Raw genomic sequence first — 26,949 nt, forward strand, 5'->3', positions numbered from 1 at the left:
ATATATTTCTAGTTAGAGAAATTTAAGAGGCTTATCCCTCAAAACTGTAAATACAAAAAAGTTGCACAAAATAGTTTCCAACCACGGGAAATTTAGTGTCTTCATAGTTTTTTGCAAAAAAAACAGCATGTGCATCAAAATAAACTATGTCCAGCAGTGCAATTTAGGTTCTAAGCATTCCAGAAACAATACAGAAAAGCATAAAGTCAAACATAACTTTTAAAAACAGCAGTATAGGCTTATGAGGCCCTGAAGGTAAAAAACTACATTTTTCGCGAAAATGACATCACTTCCGGTTCCGGGCAGGTAATGGCGGACACGCGATAGTTCGCGCTGATGTCTATTCCAACGTAGGAAGTGTTACAAACAGCTGATCGGATCGACAAAGCGTGTTTCTGGAATATGCAATTTTTGCAAAGCTATGTGTGGACGGAAACCGTGACCTAGGACAAGCTGATGGCATAAGATGTAAGTACAACTCCTCCGGTTTCATATGCAAAAAAAATTATTGCGCTAGCTGTCACCATATGAACTACAATAATTATTGGCATGATGTATGCTTCAATAACGCAGGTAAGGAAATCTCATAGCGTTTCTCTTACTGGAAAATGCCACGTCCCGATAAACAGATTTCTGGTACAACAATTATTCTACCCAGTATCAGAATATACAATTTTTTATGTATGTATTTTTAAATCTTGGCCTTTGCCAAAATTACCATAACAGCTACTCTTTACCGCTATACAACCCACATCCCTCAATAAAGCAGACATGGTAAATAATTTACATGAGTTTGGGGAACTGTATCCCCAGCATCCAACCACTGTCTTGACATGGCAGGAAAGAGCAGAAACAGAAACAGACACAGCTGAATGAACAGGCAAATATTAAAGTCTTACAAAAGCAGAAGTTTGTCCACCTTATTCCACAGCTCTAATTCTGGCTATAGCACCTGCACTGCACACTCACATAAGACCAGTGATGTAGAAAACCTCTTTGTGGCATGAGTGCAGGTCTTTTAATGATAGAACTACAGGACAGAAAAATTGGGGATTTTTCTTTTAAGATAACTGGAAGCTTACAAAATAAAAGCTTGAGATTTAAAAATGAGTGCAAAAACACCTTAAAGGCTGGTGACTCCTCTGGAAATAGATTTGGAGGATACCATGATGGAAATTTAAAGAGGAAAATAACACCTTTTGCCCCAGTCAGAGAAAGAAAATTATACATTTTGCACAACACTGAACAGCTGAAAACACCCACATATTCTTCTCAGAAATCAGCAAAGTTATGATAAGAATGCAACACTTGCACAGGGTTTGGTAGGATAACAGCACAGTGTCCAGACTCCAAGTGCGCAATCTGAGCCAAGCATTGTTGGACTCAGCCAAGGTGGGAATGGGTGCGTTCTGAACTCTCTGTTCTCTGTCCAGATGTTTCTTGTTGTATGGCTAACTTGGGGGGAAAAGGGAGGGAATTATTCAGCTCTTTCTCTCACTCACTTTCTAAGCCACCAAGTGCTTATGCTAAGTAGAAAGTGGGAAGTGGTGCATGTCCTCAGAAAAGGAAAGACAAAAAAAAAAAGAAAAATGGAGAAACAGATAAAGACATAAATCAAGCATGTCACTGCCAACAGAATTTCACAGCCGTGTGTGTGTGTGTGTCGGGGGGGGGGGGGGGGGGGGGTGTCAAACCCATAATAACATACAACATATAGGAGGCACCCATCATAATCAAGTGCAAATAAGCAAGCTCATTGCCTCAAACGATTGACTCTGATAAACAACAACATAAGTTTCAGTTCAGAAGAACCCTTTAAATCATTGATGTGTAATCTTCAGTGTAAAATTCAACCTAATGTTAGCCAGCAATTGTATTTATAACGTTAGTTTATAAAGACACAAAACAAGCACAATTTAAGGTTCATTGCTTTTAAACTCTATGGTCCATGGTTCCCTGATTCCCTGTTTTAGCCCTGTGATGGACTGGCAACAAGTTCAGGATGTACTCTAACTTATGCCCAGGATAGCTTGATTGGTTTCACCCTCCACAACCGAGAGCTGGATAAGCAGATGGATGGATGATAAAGAACCCAATCCAATCAAGTTTCATATGAATATGATCTGGGTGTCATTTCCAAAGATGATATCAGAGTATTAATCAATGTCTGTATCAATAACTGACTTCAGCTAACGACCTGGTTAAGTTCATTGGCTTCTGATTTATAGATGTTAACAAAGGAAAGAAAGGAATCAGTACTAATCAGTGTCTTACTAACTACAGGTAAAGTTACAGTGAAAGATAATTTCACAAATGAACATTGACAATTTGGTTTTGCTTAGTACAAAACCAAATTAGTACAAAGACATTTTTAAGAAAAGCTATTGACAACTAAGGGAGCACCACAGTGCAGTTAAGACAAGTCTTTGCTAATGGAGGGTAAGTTGACCAGATGAGCGATGTACATCAGTGTGATGGATACGCTCAATTTGACAAGAGAAAGCCACTAAAAAGGTTCCTCTCAATCTGATTCTTTCTAGCTCTGCATTTTTTGTCCCTTTGTTTTCCCCAGCAGCTTCCGCCATTAATTCCAAATTGTTTAGCCTTCCATCTTCACACTCTGCTGCTTTCATTATGCTAACACCAAACTGGTGGCAGCTTTAATGTTTTCTTTCACCCTCTTTAGATGGGATTGAGGACGCTCACCTGACTTTCTTGCAACTGGCACTTATGAGAAATTGTTTTTTAGAAATATCATCAATCAAAGGACGATAGGATGACATGTCTGTGTTGCAAAAGCCACAGATATAGTCAATTTTGTTTGAAAGACAGAAGGAGAACCAGTCTCTTTTTTCACCAGCTAAACCATACAGTATGACTATACTTGCGAGAGTGATGATAAATGCAAAAAGAAGTGCGACTTTCAGAAAGCAAAAAAGCAGACATTAAATAAAAAGGCTGGAAACTATAAAACATTATTTCATCATGTTATGCAATGACTAACCATAACCAAAGCACAGCCCCAGAAGTCTTATTTTGCAGAAGTTTCAATTGCACAAATGCACCACAAATGTCAGTCTGACACAAAATGCATTATCTGCATTAAAGAAAACAACATGCGACTGTGGACTAAATATAAATACAAGTAATAACAAACAGCTCTGAGGAATTTATGTGAATGTTGCAACACCTTACAGTCCAACTGTATTCTGTCTCCTTTGGGCCTCGTGTGTTAGTTCCCGTCCCTAAAGCCTCTCTCATATTTCCTGCATTTCCGAAAATGTTATAAATCCCGCAAGATAACTTCCAAGGCAAATCAAAAACTATGGATCAGGTTTTCCTGGCCTTTGTTAAATGTGACAATTACAGTTTCATTTGTATGCAAGGCAGCAGCCCAGTTGTGATACATTAATATGAAAAAAAGAAAAAGACTAAAGAATTTTAGCGTCTCCAAAGGCTGGTTTAAAATGTTCAGAATACAAATGAATGTCTGCTAAAGACAGACATGTTCTACTTTTGCTCTCTCTTTTCCACTGACCAGTGGTTGAACAGTCCAACCTCCAACTGCACAACCTGTTTTAGTCCCTTCTGACAACACTGCCTGTCCTTGAGCATAACACTGGAGGCGTTCTCTTCCTGCGTGATATTATTAGATTTGTCTCTTTAAGCTTGTAATCACCTATCTGACTAATTTCATGTGTGGGAAACTGGACCAAATCCAATAACAAATTTTAATCCGCAGGCCCAGGCTCACACAGTGCAGTTAATTGGCGATGTGTTCATTAGTGCTAAAAAGACCAGTTGATTAGTAGGACAAAAAGATAATATGTAATATCATGGTTATTCCTTATTTTAATCAAGAAAACTGCAAATACTTTGTGAGTACGACTTATATACATATATACAAAAAATAAATTTTCATTATTATATAAAGAAAATGGGAGGGGCATTTTATACTTCAAGCTTATGAGTACTAACATAAAAGTGATACATAAAGGACTAAGCACTTAATTAAAAAGCAAATCAATTCACTAACCAATCAAGCGCAGCCCTAACAGAAATACTGTATGTTCAGCTGATCCTGATAGATAAAAATAAAACTGCGTTTTTGAGAGATTATAATTGCAAAGCTGAAATTATGAGTCACGAAGCCATGCAACAGGAAATGATCACTTCCACGCTCTACAGCCCACAACACACTGTTCCACTTTGTTTGCATGATTAACAAGAGACTCAGCCGTGGAGAAGATCAATAAGTTTTATGGGACAGAGTCTAACATTGTAACCCTACCTTTGTGCCCTTCCTGTTCCAGAGCTAATTATGTGATATGATCAATACACATCACTAATGGGATATTGGCGCTTCTTGTGGCGATTTCTGTGGCAAAGGCCTGAAAAAAAATCTATAGACACTGCAACTTTTAAACACCTCGCCTCTGTTTAGCTGCCACCCAGTGATGGTGTGAGGTGGTAATGAGATGTGTGCCCAAAGCAGGAAGTGGAAAGCAGTGCATGTCCTCAGAAAAAAACCCAGCATGAAACAGAGCAGTTCTACCTCACAGTAACTCAGATAAGATTTCTGGCAATGATTCTGTTCTGACAGCAGCTCAACATGCAGCAGGCTAATGACACCAGCTGACAAAGCAATACAAAAGAGATGCTGCATCTTATATTTCAGTATGCAGTGTGATAAACTCATACAGCATAATGAGACATGTAAAATATCATATATTATAAGTTTTTATTCCCATTCTTTTCCATATGGTAAGACAGACGCCATCAGATTAACAACTAAAGACTTGATTTAAAAAAAAGAAAGATCTTCAGTGTCCGGGTTTCATCAGAAGAACTCCAGGGGAGAAATTCAGATATTCAGCCATCTGGCTAACCACTACAGAGGCAGAACTATGGCCTCCTCTTTCTCATTTCTCTGTGGAGTGATGGCGCCCAGCAGAGCATGGCTGGCTCAGAAAAGATTCAGGCGCCATTCCACTGCATGCCCATGTTAATCACCCCCAACAACCACCATGCAGATGGAGCCTCTTTGGAAATCAGACGGTGACCATAAGGCTGCATGATCTCTTTGTCCATCTCTAGTGGAATGGCAAAACTGGCAATGTGTTGTCTGGGAGGATCTGGCTTCTCAAAGTGAAATGCATCCCTAAAGGTTAGTTAGGTAAGATAATTAGAGAGGATGCCAACAGAATAATTCCTGTCACCATAGGATTCATTTTCAGACAGAAGGATTTAAGGTAATTTTACTGTCAGTTACAAAAATGCTCTCAACTCTTGGGACTGAAATACTCTTGACAAGAATTGCAGTAATCTGCCTCTACATGACATCACTTGAGTTCTCCCACTCAGTCAAAGATTAGGTCAACTTGGAGTTCCCCACATAAACGTTGAACTCACAATTCAGACTAAAAGCATTCCCCCAAGGAACCCAAAAGAAAGGGAAAAGAGGCATATCATTGTTCCACATTGTTTAGGTGGAGCAGTTTTTCACTGTGCATGATAAAAAAAACTTAGCAGAAGACTGGCTGACTCATGCTCAAGCAACTACAGAATACCAAATGTCGGAGGTGAAGCATAGCATTGCAGTGCAGTGCTATGAAAGTTTATTACTTTGCATCATGAAGCATTTGGTATAGTTTCAACTACTACAGCAAGCTAACAAGGTGGGTTTAAACCATTCTTACCATACCTTCCATGCGGACCCCAAATGAGCTAATCAAAAGGCAAAGAAACTACATTCAAACAGTCAAGAAAAAGATTTATTACAATCCATATCACACGATACGATAAAGCACTGAATTCTAACTTGTAAAAAGCAGGCCTCTGCATTACCGATTTTCTCTGGCTATGTAAAAAGATAGCCCTTTTATAGCCCTATGCTGAAGCATATTAAACAACCATGAGATGCTAATCTAGAACTGATATAAAAATCCTCCCATTTCTTATCCACCCACAACACTTCATTTGCCTGTTTGTTAGTCGTGTGATCAATCAAACTGAGCTGCGAGATTAACACATGGTCACATCCCTATAACACACCTATTCTGGTGATTTTAGGACTTTGAAGTCAAATACGCAGCCCCTGATATTTCTGCAGCAGCCTTTCCACTTGAATTGTCACACACACATTGCCCGCATTCAAAAAAGCTGAGTGCTCACAGTTTGCATTTGGATGCATACCATTTCAGCCCTTATAGTTGGGGAAGGGGTAATGCTGTGTATCAGTGAAGGAATAAAACTGGACTCTATAGAACAAAATTCTTAATTGAATTTATAACTACGATTACATAGTACAGAATCATGTGCAGTATTTCATCTTTGTAAAGTCCCACCGTATTGTGGTGCAGTGGTTTAAGTGTTGCAGTTATTCCAGGAGCTTTGTTATGGAGGATAATTTGCCTCTGGTAGGGTCTTCCTAGGGTAATTGGACCACTGGTGAAGAGCTAGATGGAGAGTGATCCCTATGATAACCTAAAGATCAAGTGACCAATTTACCCTGCCAGATCAGGTATACCAGGTCCCATCCTGGGTTACTAGTCACAGGGTCTGCTCTTCTGTGTCCCCACCAACCACAGGATGAGCTTTAGGGGTTTGGTGTCTTGGGAGTTCTGGTACCAGTTTGCTATACAAAGACTGGCCTGTGTTCCACTTTGGAGTTCCCCAGGTGAAAAGCAGTGGGCAGAATTGGGTATATTTGTAATCTCCCCTCAGTTTGGTGCCTGTATTTTGGGGTTTTCCCCAATGGATGAGAGGACCCCTCCCAACAACTTCAGAGCGCATTTACACCCAATGACAGTTCAGAGTGCACAGCCTTCTTGGAGTCACTGGAATGAGGTGTTGAGGTTCTACCTGGGGACTCTGGTGGCCCTACTCTGTTGCCCTACTGGGGATCTTTAACATTCACATAGGCAATGACTGACTGACCTGGAAGGGTGTGATTGAGAGGAACAGCCTGCCTGAGTGCTGCTCCAAGCAGTGGAATTTAAGAGTTTGGTGGCGTTATTCAAAAGTGAGAGAGTGAGGGGAGAGTGGATTGCAAGACTGACAAACAAACTTGCGTAATCTGTTGTTGTGAAGAGGGAGCTCAGCATAAAACCCAAGCTGTCAATTTACCTGTGAACCTATGTTCCTACCCTTTCTACCTAGGGCACAACCTCTAGGTAGTTACTGGAAGAAAGAGATCACATATACAATGATGGCTACGATGGCTAGGCTCTCTCTTAGCGATAGGGTGAGTAGCTTGGCCATTCAGAAGGAACTCAGAGTAAAACCGCTACTCCTCCACATCAAAAGGAGACAGGTGGTATGAAGACATGACTAGGGTGCCTCTTAGACGCCTCCTGGGTGAGGTATTTTGGGCATGTCCTGCTGGGAGGAGGCAATGAGGCAAACCTAGGACATGCTGGAAAGATTACCTCTTCGATGGCTTGGAAAGCCAGCCCTAGATGAGCTGGAATAGGTAGACCCAAACACAGATAAGTGACAGAAAAAGATGGATAGATGGATGGATAATATTTATTTATGGTTAAGCCATATTTAACTCTAGATTTAAATATTTTAATGTCAGTTTATTCCCTGGAGTGACTTTTAAATGTTTGCGTTGTTCTGTAAGTGGCTTCATTACCACATTCTATTACAGCTGTGACTTTAGTTATACACAGTACTTGCAGATGTGCCAAGCAGCAACCGCATAAGCAGCAGGCCCACACACTTACAATGTGTATACATGTGACCATTCATTTGCACCTAATGAATATTGACCTCAACTACTATGGCATTTATTCATCTGCTGAATAATGCAAGTACTTAACAGTTTTTCTATTTATGGCTCTCCTATGCTGCTATGCATTATTTCTCATGCAGCACTGCAAGTTGTATGCTTTTACTGCCTCATATTAATTTATTTATGAGAGTCTATAGCATACAGTGAGTTGTTATCCAATTAATGACTGTGAAGAAAAGCTCACCTTATGTGTTCCTTTTGTATGACTGTTCTTTTAGCTTTAAACTATGTTTCAGAAAAATAATAAAGAATCTATCTCACAAAGAAAAAAAACCTAATTGAGTTTTTTTTCCATCTGTGTCCAGTACTGTGCAAATGTCTTGGGTCACCTCTCATTTCTTCATATTCTGCCTCCAAGAAGCCAGACTTTCTTGCATTTTTTAAGTGGTCTTGATCAATAGTTCTCCAGGCTTTCTGGAGGTTTTTCAAAGTTTGTCTCTGCACACTGGCTGCTTTTTCACTTATATCAATCCAATCTTTGTACCTGACCATTGTCAGATACTTTCATTATTCGTAAATCCATAAACACTGACCTTTCTATTCACTCAATCATAAAAACGGCACCTAAAACAAGCAACAAGGGTTGTAGTTTCAAAGTAAACTATTTTCGTGTACCTCAGTTGCTCCATTCGCTAAATGTCATGCATTGTTTAAGTCAGCCCTGTAAGAATCCCTTTTGGGCCATTAGTAATATTCAGTTGCTTTTGTTTGTACAGCTGACGCATGGATTAACTTTAAGGCAATACATCTTTGTTAGCTCAGAAAAAAATTGTCCCAACTTGAAAAGGAACAGCTGGGCTGAAGCAAAATTTTAAATGGTCTCCATTTGTTTTTAAATTTGTTGCTTCTGTTTCCAAGTGAATGCCTGCTTTACCGAACAGCAGCCCAGGGAAATACTCAACAATAAAAACTTCTTTTGCTGAGAATGAGGGATAATCCTAGCATGCACAAATGTATTGCTGTATTGCTGCCCACTCTACTATATTGTCTGAAATATATAATACTTTCAGAAGTATTGTCATAGTTTTAAACAACATTTCTATAGTTATAATATCACCGTTGTTAAACCACAGGTGGTGCAATATTACTAAAACAACATGGTCGTGACCACAAGAGTTCAACCGCCACATATATGAAGAAGAATTACACTTGCAAACGAAGAAAAACGTCCTGGAACTGATTCCATTCTTAATCTGACTTCAGGTTGATAAAATGCCCACATTTGTTAAGCTCCTCACACAATGACTCCTTTATCAAATCTTTCATTCACATTATCTCTGACACTACAGGCACTGGCAAGGGGAAAAAATGACCCATAGACAACGCTGTTCTGAACAAATGTAGACAACTGGCTTAAATGTTTCAGTGTTAATGACATATTTGTGGGAGTGATAGTCTTGATAACTCGAAGGATGATTACTCAGCCAGCAATACTATTCTGTGACCCTTAGGTAATCTGTTCACATAATTAAAAACAAGAATGACTGTAATTATTTTCTTTGTTTTGTTTTTATATCCTGCAGCTGCAGCACAAGATTACCTGACAGTCAAAGAAAAAAAAAAGTCAGGTTAATGTACATCAAAGAGAAGCAACAATTGTTAGTAAAATGCTTTATAGCTCGTTAGTGCCGCACCAGTTTGGGCTGGTTTAAGTTGGGACGTTAGCTACCACTGTGTCTGTATCATTCTTATCAGAACTAGATATTGTAACTTTTTTTTTTTAACTAACAAGAACAAGATTTAGGTTCCACAAAAACAACAAGTACACTGGAATCTGTATCCAGTTTTGTGACAGGTCGAGACTAAGGCACGTCCAGTCCCTCCAGAAAATACATAAAAAAAACAAAATACTATTTATAGGTCAGTCCTGCAAATGTCAGCGCTCAACCCACACAGACGTTAAAATTTTGAGGGGATTTTTGTGACCTCAGGAGTAGGATTACCTTACACAAAGGTTAGAATACACCGGCCCAGACCCATTCTCTCCTTGTCAATCCCATTAGCTTCCAGCGGCACAGTCTCAGCTGTTCAACCCAAGACATATCCCTAATGAGTTCCATTAGCAGTATTACCTGCATCCGGCGAGCACTGAGGTCATGGGGTCAACAGTAGACCTAACACTGAGATTAAATTACTGCAGAGGGAGAAAAGGGTGGGTGGGTAGGTGTCTACAGTGGTTACTACCCCCCTACCCACTCTGGCCATAAACAGAGATTTCAGAGTAGAAAGTGCACTGACATTTAACATGCTGTTTGGTTCATACACTCCTGTTGATCTCATTTTTAACCACGCAGATCTGAGACAGGGCAATAAGTGTTATAAGTTTGACCTACAGTGAACAATGAATGTATACTGTAATCACATGACTGATGAAGACAAAATGAAGCAGGATTTGATTAGGGATTTCAATGCAGCTGTCCAGGTTTTGCCATGTCACAGAGAAGGAGCACAGAAAAAGAATGACAGATGCAAAAATGAATGAAGAAAAAGATAAGCAACAAACAGATTGCACAGGAAGTACCAAAATAACAACACCCTAGTCTGAAGTAGTACAATCTCTTTTATAGCCTTTTACCACTTTTCCTGCCTCATTAAACAGGTATAAAGCAAAAGAATGCAGATATTTTTAGCAAACATTTTTTTGGTAAACCCATTGTAGTCTTACAGATTAAGCTACATGTGCAAATCTCAGCACTAAGGAAAGGCTCTTAAAAATAGACATAAGCAACAAATTAGCTTACATATTTTGGATCTCATTACAGATAGCTTTATGTGAATTTCGCATGGTTTCCCCTATTTTGGCCCAGAGCACTTAAAAAAGAGATACTTAATCTAAAGTGCACCACTTCCTGGTTACAAAAAAGAAAAAAAGAAAAAAAACATCTTGTCTGAAGCTGAAGATCCGACTGTAAAGTCCTGCGTGCAGAAAATAACTGTTTAACACAGCATAGAAGCTGTTTTTTCTCAATGAAAAGTGGCTTTGAATCCTCTTATTTGTGTGAAATTTCATTGGCCAGCATCAGTCTGTGAGCCCCTTAAAAAAAATAAAAGGATGTCTTTATACCACAAACCTCTTGTTGTTTACCCCGAGTCTACCTAGTTAGCATCAAACAGCATCTAGAAAAAGACGGCATACAGCTACTGAAGAAAGTTCACAAAGCTAGCCACATACTTTCCAAAGAGCTGGTAGAGACAAAACAGGACCTACAAGGTGAATGAAAATACAATTTGTCAAGTGGCGAGAAAAACAACTTCAAATAAATGCTAGGCAACTAACACGTTTTCCACATCAGCTGTTATCGCTGTGTCTGTGTTATTTATAGTTATTTCTAATCCTAGCAGCAAAAACATTTCAGTCAGTTTTCTATAGTGTGATTTTTAGAACCGGATGAATGATGCATAACACCAATGTCATGGTAATCCAGGTTTGCAGGAATGGCAGAATTTAAAAAAAAAAACAATTCAGATCTGATCCGGTTACTTTCCATCAGCAGCCAATATTTCTGGTGGGAGCTGGACAAAGAGGAAGAACCTCAATTATGTTGAGTGTAAGCAGCAAGCTCTGTGTGGGATCTGGAGCCCTGCAGAGTACTGAGAAACTTCAGTGCAGCTCTGCAGGCTCCCCAGCTTCAATACTGATTGAGTCTGAACACAGGTACTGTAACATACTTACAAACATAATAAACAAGTGCACGGTCACACAAGGAAACAAAAGCACAGCAAACACATACATACACACACACACACACACACATATATATCCACCTGCTCATCCCATAGGCATTCACAACTAACAAAAAACAAAAGAAAATAAGAAGTGAAGAGAGAACTGCAGAACACTCAAAAGGCTCAGTCTCATCTTTCAGACACCGCCTGAGGCATCGGATTCTGAATAAGTACACTTTGAGCTCTGAAGCATCTACAGACACCAGCGCTCATTAGCCACCCGTTTACAACCTTGAGGTAAAGGCAAACAAATGCTGAAAAACACAATTAGGAATTCATTTGACCACATAAATGAAGGTCAGTTTCATAGCTTCCTTTTAAGAACTACTCCACCTCCTCTCCTGTCCACAAAGGGGAAGAAAGACAAAATCAAACAATGTTTAATCCCCCTTGGTCATGCTCTCTTTTGGTATGTAACTCAATAATTGCAAATCTGACAACAGAAATATTAATGAGGTTAGTGCCATGATGTTGCACTAGGAATCAAAATGGACAGTGACAAATTAGTTTCCGAGTGTGTATTTGGTCCTGTATGTTATCGATTAAGTTAGCACAAGTGCACCATTTTTGTTTTAAGAAAACAGTAGGCTGGGAGAAAAGAGGGCTTGTCCAGTTTTTGCCAGCTTATTGTGAACACCGTCAAAAATATACAGCAATATAGCAAGTGATTTTATTACTGAGAGTTTTTTTTAATTTATTTATAATGTTTACGTTGTAAAGCTCATCCTGTTGCCTATTACTATAATATGTAATTAAGAATTATACAGAATTTGTAGATCTGTGAGTTGAAGATGAAAGCTGGAAAGGCCCTCATATTGTTTTGTTCATTACCAATACAAAAAAGCAGATATTGAATTTTCTGCTGTATAAAAACAGAGGACATACTGAAAGCTTTCTGGTTTGCAGTTAAAGTAGTATCAACCAGTGCCATTTCAGCATGCTCAAAGGGTCCGGGCTAACATACACCGCTCTGTCAAGAGCAAAAGATGGAATTTGCAGAAGCGCAATCTAGAAACCAGTGACTACTGTCTGACACAAAGCCATGACCTGGCATCCCATGTGCCTTACTGTGAAAAACTCTTGAGCCATCCCGTCTTTCTTTATATTTTGCTTCCAAGGACTCAGACTTTCTTGCAACTTTATAGTTGTCGTGAGCAATAACGCTCCAGGATTTCTGAAGGTCTTTTAAAGTTTATATTTGAACATTGGCTGCTTTTTCATTCATTTTCAGTCCAGCCCTTGTACCTAACCATTTTCATAGGAATGTGTTTTTGTTTGTTAAGCCACTCAGTCACTGAATAATGAATGAATAAAATAAACATAAAGAGGTACCTAACACAAGGGGTGAAATAGTGTTGTGCCTAAAAGCTAGCAAAAAACAAAACCAAAAAAAACAATTTCAAATTTTGTCTTTGGTCTTTGTTATTAGCAACCTGTTGCAAAAACACATAATTTGTTCCCACTTCTTTAGTTGAATTTATGAAAAATACCAAAGATAATAGGTTTGATGATGATTTTTGCACCAATAAGGTGGCTCCCCAAGAGCTATTCGCTGAAAACCTGGCACATCTTAGCGTGCAATGTGGCCTTAAAAAAATTGAGGAACACAGGCAAAAGATGAAGAGGATAAAAGATCAAGTATCTGCAGCAGATAAAGTCTGAAAGTTACCGCCTTAAGAAAACAAAATCCATCAAAGACACAGGACCTGAGAAATATATCTGCCCCTTCGATTGATCCAGTGTTCATCATCAGAAACAGTTTCAATGGAAGGACGGGTGTCAAGAAACTAATCTTTAAAAAGGGAAGCAGGAAAAAAAAGGCTGAAGTAAGCCAATTTCTTTACTGGAATAATAATAGAGAAAATCAGTGGCAACAGGTCTCTGTTTTTGCCTTATATAGTTCACATCACTGCACCTGTTTCCCATTTTACTAGCAAAATATGTAAGAAATGAGGGGTGGCTCAAGACTTTTGCAGAGCACTGTACAAGTGGGTCAAATGAAACACACGTTCAGGAAACTTCAAAATGTTCATCTTAAGACCATGAAAGCATCATCAAGTCATAACATACAAGGTAGAAAAGCACACTGAGTGGAATTTCAATTGCAAATTCATTAACTGTCGACATGCCGTGTTTTGTGAAAAAATGATGACCATCGTGTTTCTACCAGGAATTCTCTTTGATGTCTGCAGAATGCACAAAAGCACCAAGACCACAAACTGGGATCAATGCCAAACTTGAAAAGCATTATTGCGATTAGGCTCTGTTAGCAGTAGAAGTAATGGATCAATAGAAAAAGGAGAAACACATACTTTGTGTCTTTATGTTCTTCTTTCGCCATAAACCACCATTACGATGCATCGACTCTACACCTACTACCATGTGTTGAGGACGTCTTAACTAAATGTTACAAACTAGTTATATTCACAGACAAAACTCAATTTCAAACCTATCAATCACCGCTAAACTTTATCCACTGGATACAAGAGAAATTTTGTACTGAGCAAACAATATAATTGCTCTGCTTCATCTCCTCTTCATTTGGTTAAGCCACTAACTGTGTGTTCTCGGTTTTAAAGCACGTGAGCTTTGACCTTTTCCTTATCATAAATCACATACTACTGTTCTGCTGCCAGGATTTTGTTTAACCCAATTTGTCACCAAGGACACCACTTTCACCCTCGCTGCAGATTCACTCAGTGGTACTGGGAACTCGGGATTAGTGGGCGGATCAAAGCATGCCATCCAAGTCTCTCTCTCTCTCTCGCCCTTGTAATCACTGAACCCAGTAGCTTCTGGAGGTGATAAGTTAAGGCTGCTGTTGGTTACCAGGCAAAGAGAGGGGGATGGATAGCGATGCCACTAGCATTTACTTTCATTGATTAATATGTAATTCTTTCTTCTGTTAAGTGTTCATTGTCTTAAATGGAAGACAAATAGCTTAAAATGTCCACCACAAGGCGCAGAATCTTACATGACATTCTTGTTTTGTTCAACAGTTGCAAATGATCCCATTTGATAAGCGTGAAACAGAGACAAAAGTGGCATTTTTGCTCCGTTTGAAAAATACACACACACACACACACATTCAAGGTTCAAGGTTCAAGGTTCTTTATTTGTCACATGCATAGTTATACAAGTATAACACACAGTGAAATGTAGCCTGACACACATACACACATACACACTTGCAAATGAATTCCTTGTTGATCTGGCTAACCAAATTATCTTTTTCTGATTAATCAAGGACAAAGAAAGGAGTGTTTACTAGAAAACAGCACCCAACACAGACAGAACAAAAAAAGCAGACAGACAGACAGACAGTAGACCCACACACACATTCACACATTATTATGACAGAAAGAGGTCACAGAAGGTGTGCCAAGCATATCAGACAAATTTGCTGTCAGTGAGGAATCGCTTCCTAACACAGCTATTAAAGCCCGCAGGTATGACAATAAGAATAATAGAAATATGTCACAGTGCCAGTGCCAAGACTTCTTCACCATGTGCAGCGGAGGCTGTGTGGTATTTCAGTGCAGACATCAGGGTGAATAAAAGTCAATAGACATGTTTGCCACAGAGCACTTCTACTCCACCACTGTGGTCATGTAAACTTCCTGTGGCACCCGACACTTCCTCTTATTGGCTTTGGAAACATGAATGAGCTGAAGTGCAGAGGGAGCTTTACAGAAGCAAAGGCATGCAATAGCTACAGTTCAAACCTCTAATCTCATTGCCATGAAGTCTTGGGTTTCGTTTGAGTTTAATTACATACACACAGGGATACTTCTCTTTGAGTCTCTTCCAGTTTGCCATTTCCCTTCAACTTGAGACAGGTAAAAATTTAAAAGCAAATAGTGCAGCATCCTTTTAAAACTGCTACCACCAGATAAATGGTGTATACTAAATCATCAACCATGGAAGAGCATCACTCTAACGTTCCATAGCTTTTACTTTATTTAGTGTCCTCGATTTTCTCTTCCCTAAGAAGCTTATTATCTTTGCTCACTTCCGCACAGAGTTAGACTGTCTAGATAACACCCAATTAGCACCCTTGGAAGTGAATGTGAAGATGCTCTAGCTGCCAACTGTATGTCAATTTCATTGGGAGGGGGGGCTGATACTTGCATGAGCAGAAATAAAATACTGGGTAGATAAATGTTTAACCTTTTTTTGGGGGGGAGGAAGAAATGAACGGAATTAGCTTTTAAGTGCTCCTGGAGCCACCAGCAGAACAGCTCATCATCAACCTTGAGGCCTATATCACCACATGGATGCAGGTGTGACACTTCCAGAATAAGGTGTTAGTGGGCATAATTGCATTATTTTCTCCACCTGGGAAAAACTAAATGAAGCTTGCATGTTTTAACACACAGAGCCCACCACAGTATGTGTTTAACTGCTGTATTATCACAGATACACTGATAGAATTTTTTTACTGCGCCAAGGAATGGGCTTGTTGTGACAGGAAGGAATCTCTGGATCAGCTGGGGAAATCCAGGCAGAGAAATGTTGTACAAAAAAAAGCTTTCCAAACAATCAAGGCAAATCGTGGAACATCTCAGTGGGAAGTGGCTACCCAGGGAATCCCAGGGTGTGGATGTGTAGCAGCGTAGTGCATATAAAAGTTTGCCCGGGGGGCGTGTAAATCAAAGCCACCACTTGGTCGCTTAAAATGTATACCGAGGCGGACTCACCTGTGACATCTGGGGTCTGAAATTGATCTCCTTCAGGTCCACTGATCCAGGGGAGAGATTGTGCAACATCTGGCACAACAACACCCCATCACGCAGGGCCTGTGCCAAGTCGAAGACGGCCGACGAGGGCCACACAACCCGGTGGTTCGGGGGCAGGACCTTGCAGTCTATTAACCACCGTCCGCATTGTCTCCACTCCTCCATATCTTGCTCCGAAGTCTCTCCTCGCAAAATAACCTGGTTCTCGAACTGGCTCAGTGTGAGCAGAAAAGCGTTGTTTCACGGCGCACGAGCAGGCACTATGGTTGATTTCCCACCGGCTCCGGGTGTCTTGATTATTCACTATGTACGCAAATCAGGCAATTTCGCAACTTTGTATTATTCGCAGTAGGTCAGCGCACTATATCCCCATGTCCAGGCGCATGTCAGCTCCCCTGTCTCCTCAACGTGAAGGCTCGGAAATGACTAAAATAATAACAGGGATCCACTTCGGCACACAGCGACGATGTAAGCAGAAAACGGAGACGAGCTACGTGAATTTTCTCCTCTTCATTCTTAAAAAGTTTCCTACTCAACACATATAATCCAAAGAGCGTAAAATGTTTACAACAGAGACAAACAAACCAGCTGGATACAGCAGTTTGTCATGTATCGACTTCACTAGTGTTTCACATTTCAGTGAACCAAACACCACGGGCTGCTGTGCAATGTGGAGAAAGCGGCTTTTCAAGTCTCTGTAGACGATGAATAAAAGCACGGAGTCACCATTCGCATTTGCATTTATCGTTTCCTCAGTACTCTAAGCGTCAAAAACAAGGACTTCCACTCAGTCCCAAAAGCGAAAGATAAAAAGAAAGGGATAACAGACCAGACTCTCTACAACCCTTGGTTCAATCTCTTTTCACAACTGTCTAAACGTCTCTCTCCAGCAGCGGAAACATGTCCAGTCTGGGAAACAAAAAAGGGGGACATCTGTGTTTACATGTATCCTGTAAATGCAACTTCGCCTCGCGCCTTTACGCACGCCCAAAAACAGCGTTATCAGTGTGTCCAGCTTAGGTTTTCTCTGATTTTTGCCTCCCTTCCGCTCACGTCCTTGCTCTCACGTCTCCCTCTCCGTGTTTCCCTCTCGGACAGAGATGTTTAGAGATCCCAGCTGCCGATCGTAGCTGTTCAAATCTGAAAGGAGACCAGGCTTCAGGCTCGGTATTGGCTCAGGAGTTTGAACTTGCCCCTATGTGCTGATTAAGACACGTAAAGTTAAAAGTCGGGTAGTTTGCTTTAGCAGCTCCACTCTTAAAAGAATTTGGGTTTCAGGGAGTATTTTTAAACTAAGCGTTAAGATGCGCCCTCTGATGGGTGAAGCGCACACTGCAAGGGGCATTGGCATAAAGGGGATAGATAGATAGATAGATAGATAGATAGATAGATAGATAGATAGATAGATAGATAGATAATTCTTATGTTTGCAGAAGCTTTCCGTGTTATTCTGAATATGCCTGGTAGTTGTACTGTAAGTCGAGAGTCTTGAGCAGATCACTAGTAACCTAGAGGTTTGAATTTTCAGTCACTGTTCAGATGTTGACATCCTTAATTTCTGAACACTATATATTTTTTTTATTAATTCTGATCCCTCACCAGAGTAAGAATGAAAAGCAACATGACTAATGCTATAACTTTTAATTTGTTCTAATCCAAATCTAGGCGATTTATGTTTGAGTCTTACAATCTGAACACTTTTATTCTTTATAACAGTAACACAGTTAGAGCCCACACAGAGGTGGACTCTTTCCAAAAACTCTTTGTGTCTCTGAAAAGACTTCTTACAAATATTCCATTAGTTTGTTACGCAGAGAGGAGCGGTGAGAGAAACATCAGACTTCACTCTATCTTAACTGAAGTAATTGTTTTATTGTCTCTTGCCAACATCATGCACATACAGACAGCAACTTCCCAAAAAGGCCCCCAATCCATTTCCTGCTCCCTTTAAATACTCTAAAGACCACGCCTTCTCAATACAGACTGGCCTATAAAAGAGCTGCAACTGAGGCAGGCCTCCTCTTTACTGGGAAAACAAGATGGCCACCACAGAGGTAACCTGCAAAACACTTTGTTACATGAATGCTTCCCAACATAGTTAAAGTGTTACAGTTGGAGTAAAAGTAACATGAATGTATTGTCACTAAATGTCTCACACAAAAGTCCGTTTGGAGCTTATTTTCATGTTGTTGTTGATTATTCAATGCAGTCCTTCCACACAAGTACACAATAATAATACATTCATCTGGGTTTGGGTCAGGGTAGAACGAGTTTATGCAGAGAAGCCCACACCTCCCTCTCTCTGGCCACCTTCCTGAGTTCATACTGGAGGAGCATAGTAGGGTTCTCAAGCCAGCTGAGAGATATGGGTCTGCCATGGAGCCTTCTCCTGGTAGGACATGTCCAAAACACCTCACCCAGGAGACATCCTAGCGGTTCCCATATGGTTTCAGCATCTTGGTCAAATGCCGGAACCACATCAACTGTTTCCTTTATTGTCAGGAGCAATTTGGGAGGGTCTTCTAAGACAGAGTAGTCTAGGGTGAGGGGGCAGACTAAGAGTGATCCAGAAAACTGTTTTTACAAGAAGAAAACAAAGGGACATGACTACCCTGCCTGGGAAAGGGTTACACTTTAAGGGAACTAGGCATAAAAATGTATATTTATGTCCATAGTAGTGGGGTCTCTCACTCTCTTGCTTAGTTCCTGTGGCTGGTGGTATTGGCTACATTTTTAGACTGTGAATAGCGATGCATGAACAAAAGCAGTACCAAAGCAGGCTGTTGTGGTGGAGCCATTTTTATAGACAATTAGGTCAGAGGTTTTCAGACAGCATTTACCCACTTCTCAAGCCAAAAGCACTTAATGCCTTTACATGTTTAAGTAGCAATTAAATCTACAAGTTGTTTTATAGTGAAATAAAGATAAACAAAGAAGCAAGCTCTTTTGCTTCCCCACACCTCCACAGAATCTAAACAGTAACTGAGAGGGGTTAGAGGTCAAAGAGGAAATAATATGTAAACTTTTGGTAAGGAAGTTTGCACTCACTCTAGGGAGCTAATAGAATAGAATAAACCTTTATTATCCCACGGATGAGAAATTTTGGTGTTAAATTGTGTAAAATTTGGTATAAAATTAAGTTGTTATCACGCCTTGATTTGGGAACTAATAACTAACTAAATGGTAAATGGATTGCCTGTGGTTTAATGCAGCGGTCCCCAACCCCCGGGCCTCGGACCGGTACAGGTCCGTGAGTCGTTTGGTACCGGGCCGCGAGAGTTGAGGCTCAGGTGTGAAATGTATGGTTTTCAGGGTTTTTATCGGTTTTCAGCATTATTTTGTTATCGTTTTTATCGTTAACTCGGTTTTCCTGGGTCTTTTCACGTGTGTTATGAATAAATCTTCTTTTTTTCGGTACCGGTACTAGTTTTATTTTGTTGTATTTATCCGCGACACCTTAAAGGCCAGTCCATGAAAATATTGTCGGGCATAAACCGGTCCGTGGCGCAAAAAAGGTTGGAGACCGCTGGTCTACAGTCATCCTCAAACAACATCTAGCAGTTTGTAAAAGGGCGACTTCTGATTCTACAAAACAAAAACGGTGGATTAGTTTAAAGTTAAACAATTTCTTTATAAAAACCCACACACCTACCACTACAAACCACATTTACCATGATTGCAAATGCTCAAGGCTGAAAAATGCAGTTGGCTTGTCATAACTTGTTCAGTAATGGGTTACCTGTTGTTTCTGGGAATGCAATAAAATGTGTTTTAAATTGAGTTCACAGTACTTGGAAACGACCAGATTCTGAACATTGTATTTAAAATCCAGATCACAGATGTAAACAAAGACAGCAAATTAAATTTTGAGTACTCCAGTTTCAGGATCCTGGTAGCATGCATGTTGGCTAACTGTTCCATAACTTTCCACAGTCGACAGACAAAAACTGATTTGCTGGTGGATATGGCTTTCCTCAGTTTTACAAAGACTGATGGCCTCACCTCCATAAAATGAGACGACATGCTTGCTACTAACTAATCTCATCGGTTCTGTTTCCAGACACAGTGGGCAGCTTTTATCACCAACAGGAAAGAAAGACAGCAGTTTGTGTGCATAGTAAACATTTAACCTGGCAAAGAGACAGATGTTCCCCCCTCAAGAACTGATTGAGTCAAAGCAAATGCAAAATATGGTCATGCATGTTTAAGTTAGCAATTCAGTCATGTACTATCACATCAATATTTTTTTATTATTTCACAGAAATAAGAAAAACAACAATGTTTTGGCTATGATTTGTCATTTGATATATATTTTGGGTTTAATTTTGCTCCTTTCTTTAATTGGGCAGTTACCTTTCTCATTTCCATATCCTCCCACTCTACTGCAATGTTCCCCAATGTCATCTTCTGTTAATAAAATAATCACAGTTGGTCAATTAATCTCTTAATTGTCACCAACCTCAATATGCCACCTGTTTCTTGTTAAACCCCCTTTGTCATGTCTCATTACTTTATCAGCTCAGTCATCAGTGCATCTTCCCACCTCCACATTCCCACAGGGACACAACACATTTAGCCAGTTTGTCTCTGGGCATATATGAGAGAAGCAGAGCAAAACCTGATTTCCGGTGCTCCTTTTGAAATTGAAAGATTTTAAAGATTGCACAGCTGCTGGCCCATACGATCTTAAATCACCCATATAGAAACCGGGGATGGCTTTGGTTTTCAGAAGGCTTGAGATGACTTTTTTTTTTTTTTTTTTTTTTTTTAATATAGCAAATTCTGTGCAAGTGAGCAGTTTAAGGCACTGGAAATGTACCACCAGAACAAATTATGTTTTTCCTGTTTGTTTAAGAATTTGGAGAAGGTAGTGAATTCTCATAGTATTCTCCCACTGTACTATCCATGGTGCCCTGAAAGCAGTAAAGGTTGACATGGACAGAATTTGTACTAACAAAGAGCAGCTAAACAGAATCTTTCACAAAAACCCACTATCTCACACACTTCTTGTCATCTAGCTCCCTGTCACTGAAGAGTAAGGACTTTATAAGCTTCACCTTCCTTCCATCTGCAGCCATGTTTACCTCATAAAGTGACACAAGGGCTTTGACTGTTCACAGATTAATGGAGATATCAAACATTCCCGTGGTAGCTGCAGCTCCATAGACTGTATCAAAAAACATGGACATATCCACAGAGCCATCACTTATTGGTTAAAGAAGTCTAGGAATAGCAAAAATAAAAACATTTGTCCCTTAAGTACAGGTAGAAGTACAGATATTTGTGTGAAAAATAATCTGGTAGTACTGATTCAACTTCTTTACTCTTAAGTAAAAGTGAAAAAGTAGAGGCTCTGAAATGTACTCAGAGAATAAAAATGTGCAAAACTAACTGAACCTTGAAGTGAGGTTTAGCATGTGGAAGACCCTACGATTGGGTGTAGCAGTGTAGTGTGTGGAAAAGAATTAATTAGACATAAGTTATAATAATTTCTCTTGTGTAATCCAGTAGACTTTTCTTTCTGTACAAGCTATGCTGGTACTGCTCTGAGATTCACTGCTCATCGTGCATTCAGACAGTTGAATTTAACAAAATTATAACCCCTACACTGTATAAAGCTAGTGTATCCATAGAATTCAGTGAGTAAATCACCAGTTTAAAATTGGTCATTTATAACTGTTACCCCGTTACGTTGACCATGAACACCACAGCTGCTCTGAAACAGCAACCATAGATCATTACTGCAAACTTTACCAAAGTCCTGAAAATGAGCCATTGTTGCCTGCACTAAACTGCCTTGTATTTCATTACAATCTTTGAATAACAAAATGTTTGTATATATTTGTTTTGCAAGATGTTCCATGACATGAAAATATATAACTGTCGTCAAAGGTTTTGATATACTCATCATAAGCATGAATGTCATGGTAATCTTTGCTTTTACTAATTTCTTTGAACTGTTATTTTTCTAAAACAGAATAGTTGCACAGCATATATCTTTTATGACTTAAAAAACGAAAAGAACTGAATGTATAAGTTTAAATGTATGTTGGACTTTATCTAAACCAAAGAGGTTCAAAAGTATACATACAGGCTCAAGTAAATATACATCTTTCCACCTGGTTAAATGTCCCTTAGCAAGCTGCACCTCAACTAGATGGTTTTGGTTACTATGAACAAGTTTGTGGCATAACTGTGGCTGGACATTTGACCACTCATCTTGGCCGAATTGGTAAAGTTAATTTTAATTAGTTGGTTTTACAAATTTTCAGGGGGTTGAGGTCAGACCTTTAGGAAGGACATGCCAGAAGTTTAGTGTTATCCTGCTTCATCCATTACAAAACCAGTTCTGATGTGTGTTTGGAATCGTTGTCCTATTGTTGCTTTAATTAAAGTTGAAGAAGGTATTCTTCTTTCATTATTCCATTCACTTGCTGTATTGTACCATTACCAACGGCATTAAAACAGCACCAAAGGAGGACGCTATCACCACCATGCTTGACAGCATTGTGACATTGTTCTTAGATTTGAAAGCTTCACCTTAGTTCTCTACACACACCTCTTGACACTGTGGCCAAATAGCTCAATCTTTGTCTTGTCTGACCATAAAAATGTTATCCAGAAGGCATTTAGTTGGTCTATGTGGGCAGCTGCAAATTTCAATCAAGCTTCAAGGTGTTGATTTAAGAATAAGGGCTTCTTTCTTGGTCACCATCTTCTTAGTCCATGGCAATGTAGAACTTGCTTGACTCTGGACACTGTTGCTGGTGTTCCAGTAGTTTCCAGTTCATCACATCGCACTTTTACGATCCCTGATTTGTTACTGAAGATCCTAACCAATTTCCTCTCATCTGAGTGTTACAGTTTGGGACTTCTTCCAGATTTTGGCAAAGTGGTAATACAAACTGTTTACCCAGTTCCTGTTTTTTTTTTTTTTTTAAAGTAATTAAAGATGTATGCTGTACAACTATTCCGCCCTGGATAAAGAACAGTTAAGAATCCATTAAAAATCCCAAATTACAATGACATTCATGCCCATGATGAGTGTAAGTAAGCTTCTGACCACAACTGTGAACTTCAGGAACACATCATGTATAGATCAAATATCTTTTTGCTAGATCAAATGAGTGGAAAGGCTCTTTTGCAATAGGATATATGAGCTCAAGGCACACATTCTTCTACATTTTCTATATACAGTGTATGTGCAGACCGCATTTCTAATAAAATAATGCATCACAAGTTTTGCCATCCCCAAGGGAACAGCTATCCTGCTTGAGACATCAGTGTTTGATTAATAGTGAATTAATTGAACATCTTTCACAACTACATAGAGAAACATCTCCTTCTGGTTGCAGACTTTGCACTGATATGGAAAGGCAGGCAAGATGGACTATGTGGAGGATAAGCCTCAGTAGTACTGTGCCTTTTTGGAGCGAGAAAAGGCTCTGTAAAGATGAGGGTCTGCTGCCCTCTTTAAAACCCGCTATCCTTTCTAAAGAGCAAATATATGTACTCAGTGGACATTTGGCGATTTCATACTTTGTGGTTTTCTGATCTTAGAAGCACTTGATCTTAAAAGCACTTTCTTTGATGTACTTCCTATCTGCAAGAAGCATCAGCCCAAAAAAATATAAGACTGAGTGTTAATGTGAAACACTTTGCTTCACACGATACCATTATACCAGATCTGCATTTAGTAGTTTGCCCCCCCATCTTACTTTGCTCAGACAAAGCTTTGTAATCTTGTATGCAACACAGTCCATATAAAAATATATGAGCAACAAAACTGGACGCTGAAAATATCCTTTGTAAAATTAATTCTGTGATGCACAAATGGTCTTTGAGTTTGGCCTTTGGGTTCTGAGCCATGAGATCACTTAACCTTTAAAGACTGTTTGAACAGTTCCATCTGCCTAAAATATGGCCTATAAATCTTTAAGCAGGGCATTTTTTATGTGGAGGATAGTGTTGCTATGCTCTCTCAAATTCCTGAGAGAGAGAAAAAAAGCAAGACAAATGGAGTCCTGGGATTGATTCTGAGAAGAAGAAAAAATTACTTAATTTTGGAGGATTTTTTCAGTTTTACTTCTTAAAGTTCACTTATGGCAATATGTGATGTTTTACAGAGATAGAAGAAAAGAACATATCTAAAATCCCATCCAGACAGATAAATAAAGGTCAGCACATTTCAGTGAAACCTAATGGAACATCCAGTTATGGCTTTTTCTTTTTTGTGTGGTGTTCCCCATGCATTTCACAACATAACATTTAAGAAAAGCACATGCAGGATATAAAAAAATCATGAAGTGGATGCATGTGCTAGCTAAGGTTGCAGTAATCTAAAAATGCCACAAACAAGCTTGACGTCTGTGTAATAACAGAACAAGCCTTCTCCTTGCACAGGTGCTACTGGAGTACCTTCGAGTAAGGCACGTGAACCTTAGCACCATCATGCTTATCGTGATAGAAAGGACAACGATATAGTGCAAGATAATACATGGTGTGTGAGTTTAATGCAGTGCAGTACTGCAAAAATATCATGCTCGGCAAAATATTTTGCTGGGTAAGTAATGGTTTTGAATAGATTAACTAGAATCATAAAGTTTGTTACAAATTGAAGATATATTACAAAAAAGAGGCTCACAGTATAAGAACATCATCTGCTAATTTGCAATTATGGTATATGTCACATCAGCATAAATCGTTTACCAAACAAAAGTGGATGCATATGAAGCTCAATCTGTAAAGTTCATTCAAACTGACATTGACATGAAACCACAATCATTCACTTGTATTAATTTCTACTGGATTTTCTACAAGGTGATAAAAAGAAGAAGGGTAGGGAAAGAAAAAAAGAAAACAAGACAACCATTAATCAAACGAACTGTGCGATGTGTTTGTAGAGATGCACGTGTGTGGTCTTCTTAACACTCTATTCATGCACTGAGTGATGGCCAGAAGTGGCAGAAATGACTAGTTGTCACTGGAGCTGTGGCATTGATCAATCATGCCCTGAGGTTGCTGAGGGCTGCTGCATGTGGCATGACAGGAATGCAGGTCACAAAGATCACATCACCCAGCAACATGCACACTGCAAGGACAGCAGGCTGGTGTGGCAGAGAGAGAGAAAAAAAGAAAAGGGTAAATGATGAATGGCCTCACAAACCTCTCCAGCACTAGTACACAACTGATACATACAACTGGAGAACTTAACTTTTTTTTTTTTTTTTTTTACAAAAAGGGATCTGCATTCTTTTAAATCATTTTAGTGGTTTTCTGATTTTTACAAATCTGATAAACGTTCTTGTATGAAATGACAAACTGTACTGACGAATGATGAAAAAAAGTAATGCATAGGAAACAGACTAACACTGTAAAATCAAAAGCAAGGAAAAAAAAAGAATAAAGATTAAGATGGCACATGATGGCCATCTACTGGTGAGTTCAATAACTGAGCCACAGGTATACTTTGCACATTTTTTTCTTTTCATTTTTTTTCTGCCAGTAAGCTTTTCTTTGCTCCCACAGACATCTCAAACAGACCTTCCCAACTCCATATATGCTGTCATTCTGATGTATGTTGAAAGTTGCACTGAGATTTGATGAGTGTAATCTGGTGCAAGCACCAGCTGTTCAAAGTGGGCAGCACTGGGCTTGTGCCAGTTTTGCAAAGCAGCTGGACGGTCAGATGGAAGTAGAGCTAATGTTTTGGGCAGCTTTCTTTCGCTGTTAGCTGTTTCCTGACAATGTTATAAGCATTTCCCATCCACTCTGAAGGATTTTTTTTAAGCTTTGTAAGATTTATTTTTTTTGTGGGAAAAAAAAACCTAACTCAAGAACCCAGGAAACAGAAAAAAAAGCCAAGATGCAAAGCTCAAGCAAAACACTGATGACACCGAGGTTTTGGGCCCCCAGTGAACCTCAATGAGAGCCATTATCCACAAATAAGGAAAACTTGGAACAGTATTGAACCTTTCCAGAAATGGTAAATAGACTGGTTCTTATATAGTCCCACCCACCTTTTAGTTAGTAGATAACCTGCGCTACCTCCTGAGTCACAGACAGGAGGCCTAAAGAGTATCACAGAACTGCAGACCTCACTTGCTTCAATTAAAGTCAGCGTTCATGATTCAGTAAGAAAGCGACTGGGCAAAAATGGCATTAATGGGAGAGTTCCAAGATGAAAACCACTTCTGAACAAAAAGAACACAAAGGCTCGCTTTACGTTTGCCAAAACACATTTCAATCACCAAGACTTTTGGGAAATTATTCTGTGGATGGACAACACCAAAGTGCAACTATTTGTTAATCTGGTGTGAAACTAACAGCATTTTATACAAAGAACTACAAACACAAAATCAAACACGGTAGAGGTAGTGTGATAGTCTGAAGCTTCATTGCTGCTTCAGGATCTGGACAGTTTGCTGTAATTTATAGAGAGCAGAATTTATGTTTCTACCACAAAATCCAGTCCAGCCTTCTGTTTGTTCCCTTCAGTGCACCTGGTTACACAATAGAACAATCCACCTCTGACTGGCTCAATAAAAAAAAAGATTTTCGAGTGGCTTAGTCCAACTTTGGACTTAAATTTGACTGAGTTGCTTTGGTATTACATTAAACAGGTCATTTATGCTTGCAAAAACTCCAACATGACTGAACTAAAAACAATTCTGCATAGGAAGAGTG

At 39.4% G+C, this 26,949-nt stretch overlaps 1 protein-coding gene across 13 annotated transcripts in view; it reads right to left on the bottom strand.

Annotated features, from left to right (window-relative positions):
* The window catches only part of vav2 (vav guanine nucleotide exchange factor 2), a 199,985-nt gene extending 182,446 nt beyond the window's left edge, over positions 1 to 17,539 (bottom strand). For 8 of the 13 annotated variants that reach the window (XM_084934795.1, XM_084934789.1, XM_084934786.1 and 5 more), the window contains exon 1: positions 16,225 to 17,538. In XM_084934795.1, coding sequence (XP_084790921.1) covers positions 16,225 to 16,428 — 204 coding nt within the window. In that variant the 5' untranslated portion in view covers positions 16,429 to 17,538. Of the gene's footprint in view, positions 1 to 16,224 lie in introns of all 13 variants that reach the window. The other 5 variants (XM_084934796.1, XM_084934788.1, XM_084934787.1 and 2 more) reach the window with 2 other exon arrangements.
* Between the last annotated feature and the right edge of the window lie 9,410 nt (positions 17,540 to 26,949).

Source organism: Perissodus microlepis, chromosome 7 (genome assembly GCF_051167445.1).
Source record: "Perissodus microlepis isolate ML-2025 ecotype Zambia chromosome 7, ASM5116744v1, whole genome shotgun sequence".
In the NCBI taxonomy this organism is placed as follows: Eukaryota; Metazoa; Chordata; class Actinopteri; order Cichliformes; family Cichlidae; genus Perissodus; species Perissodus microlepis.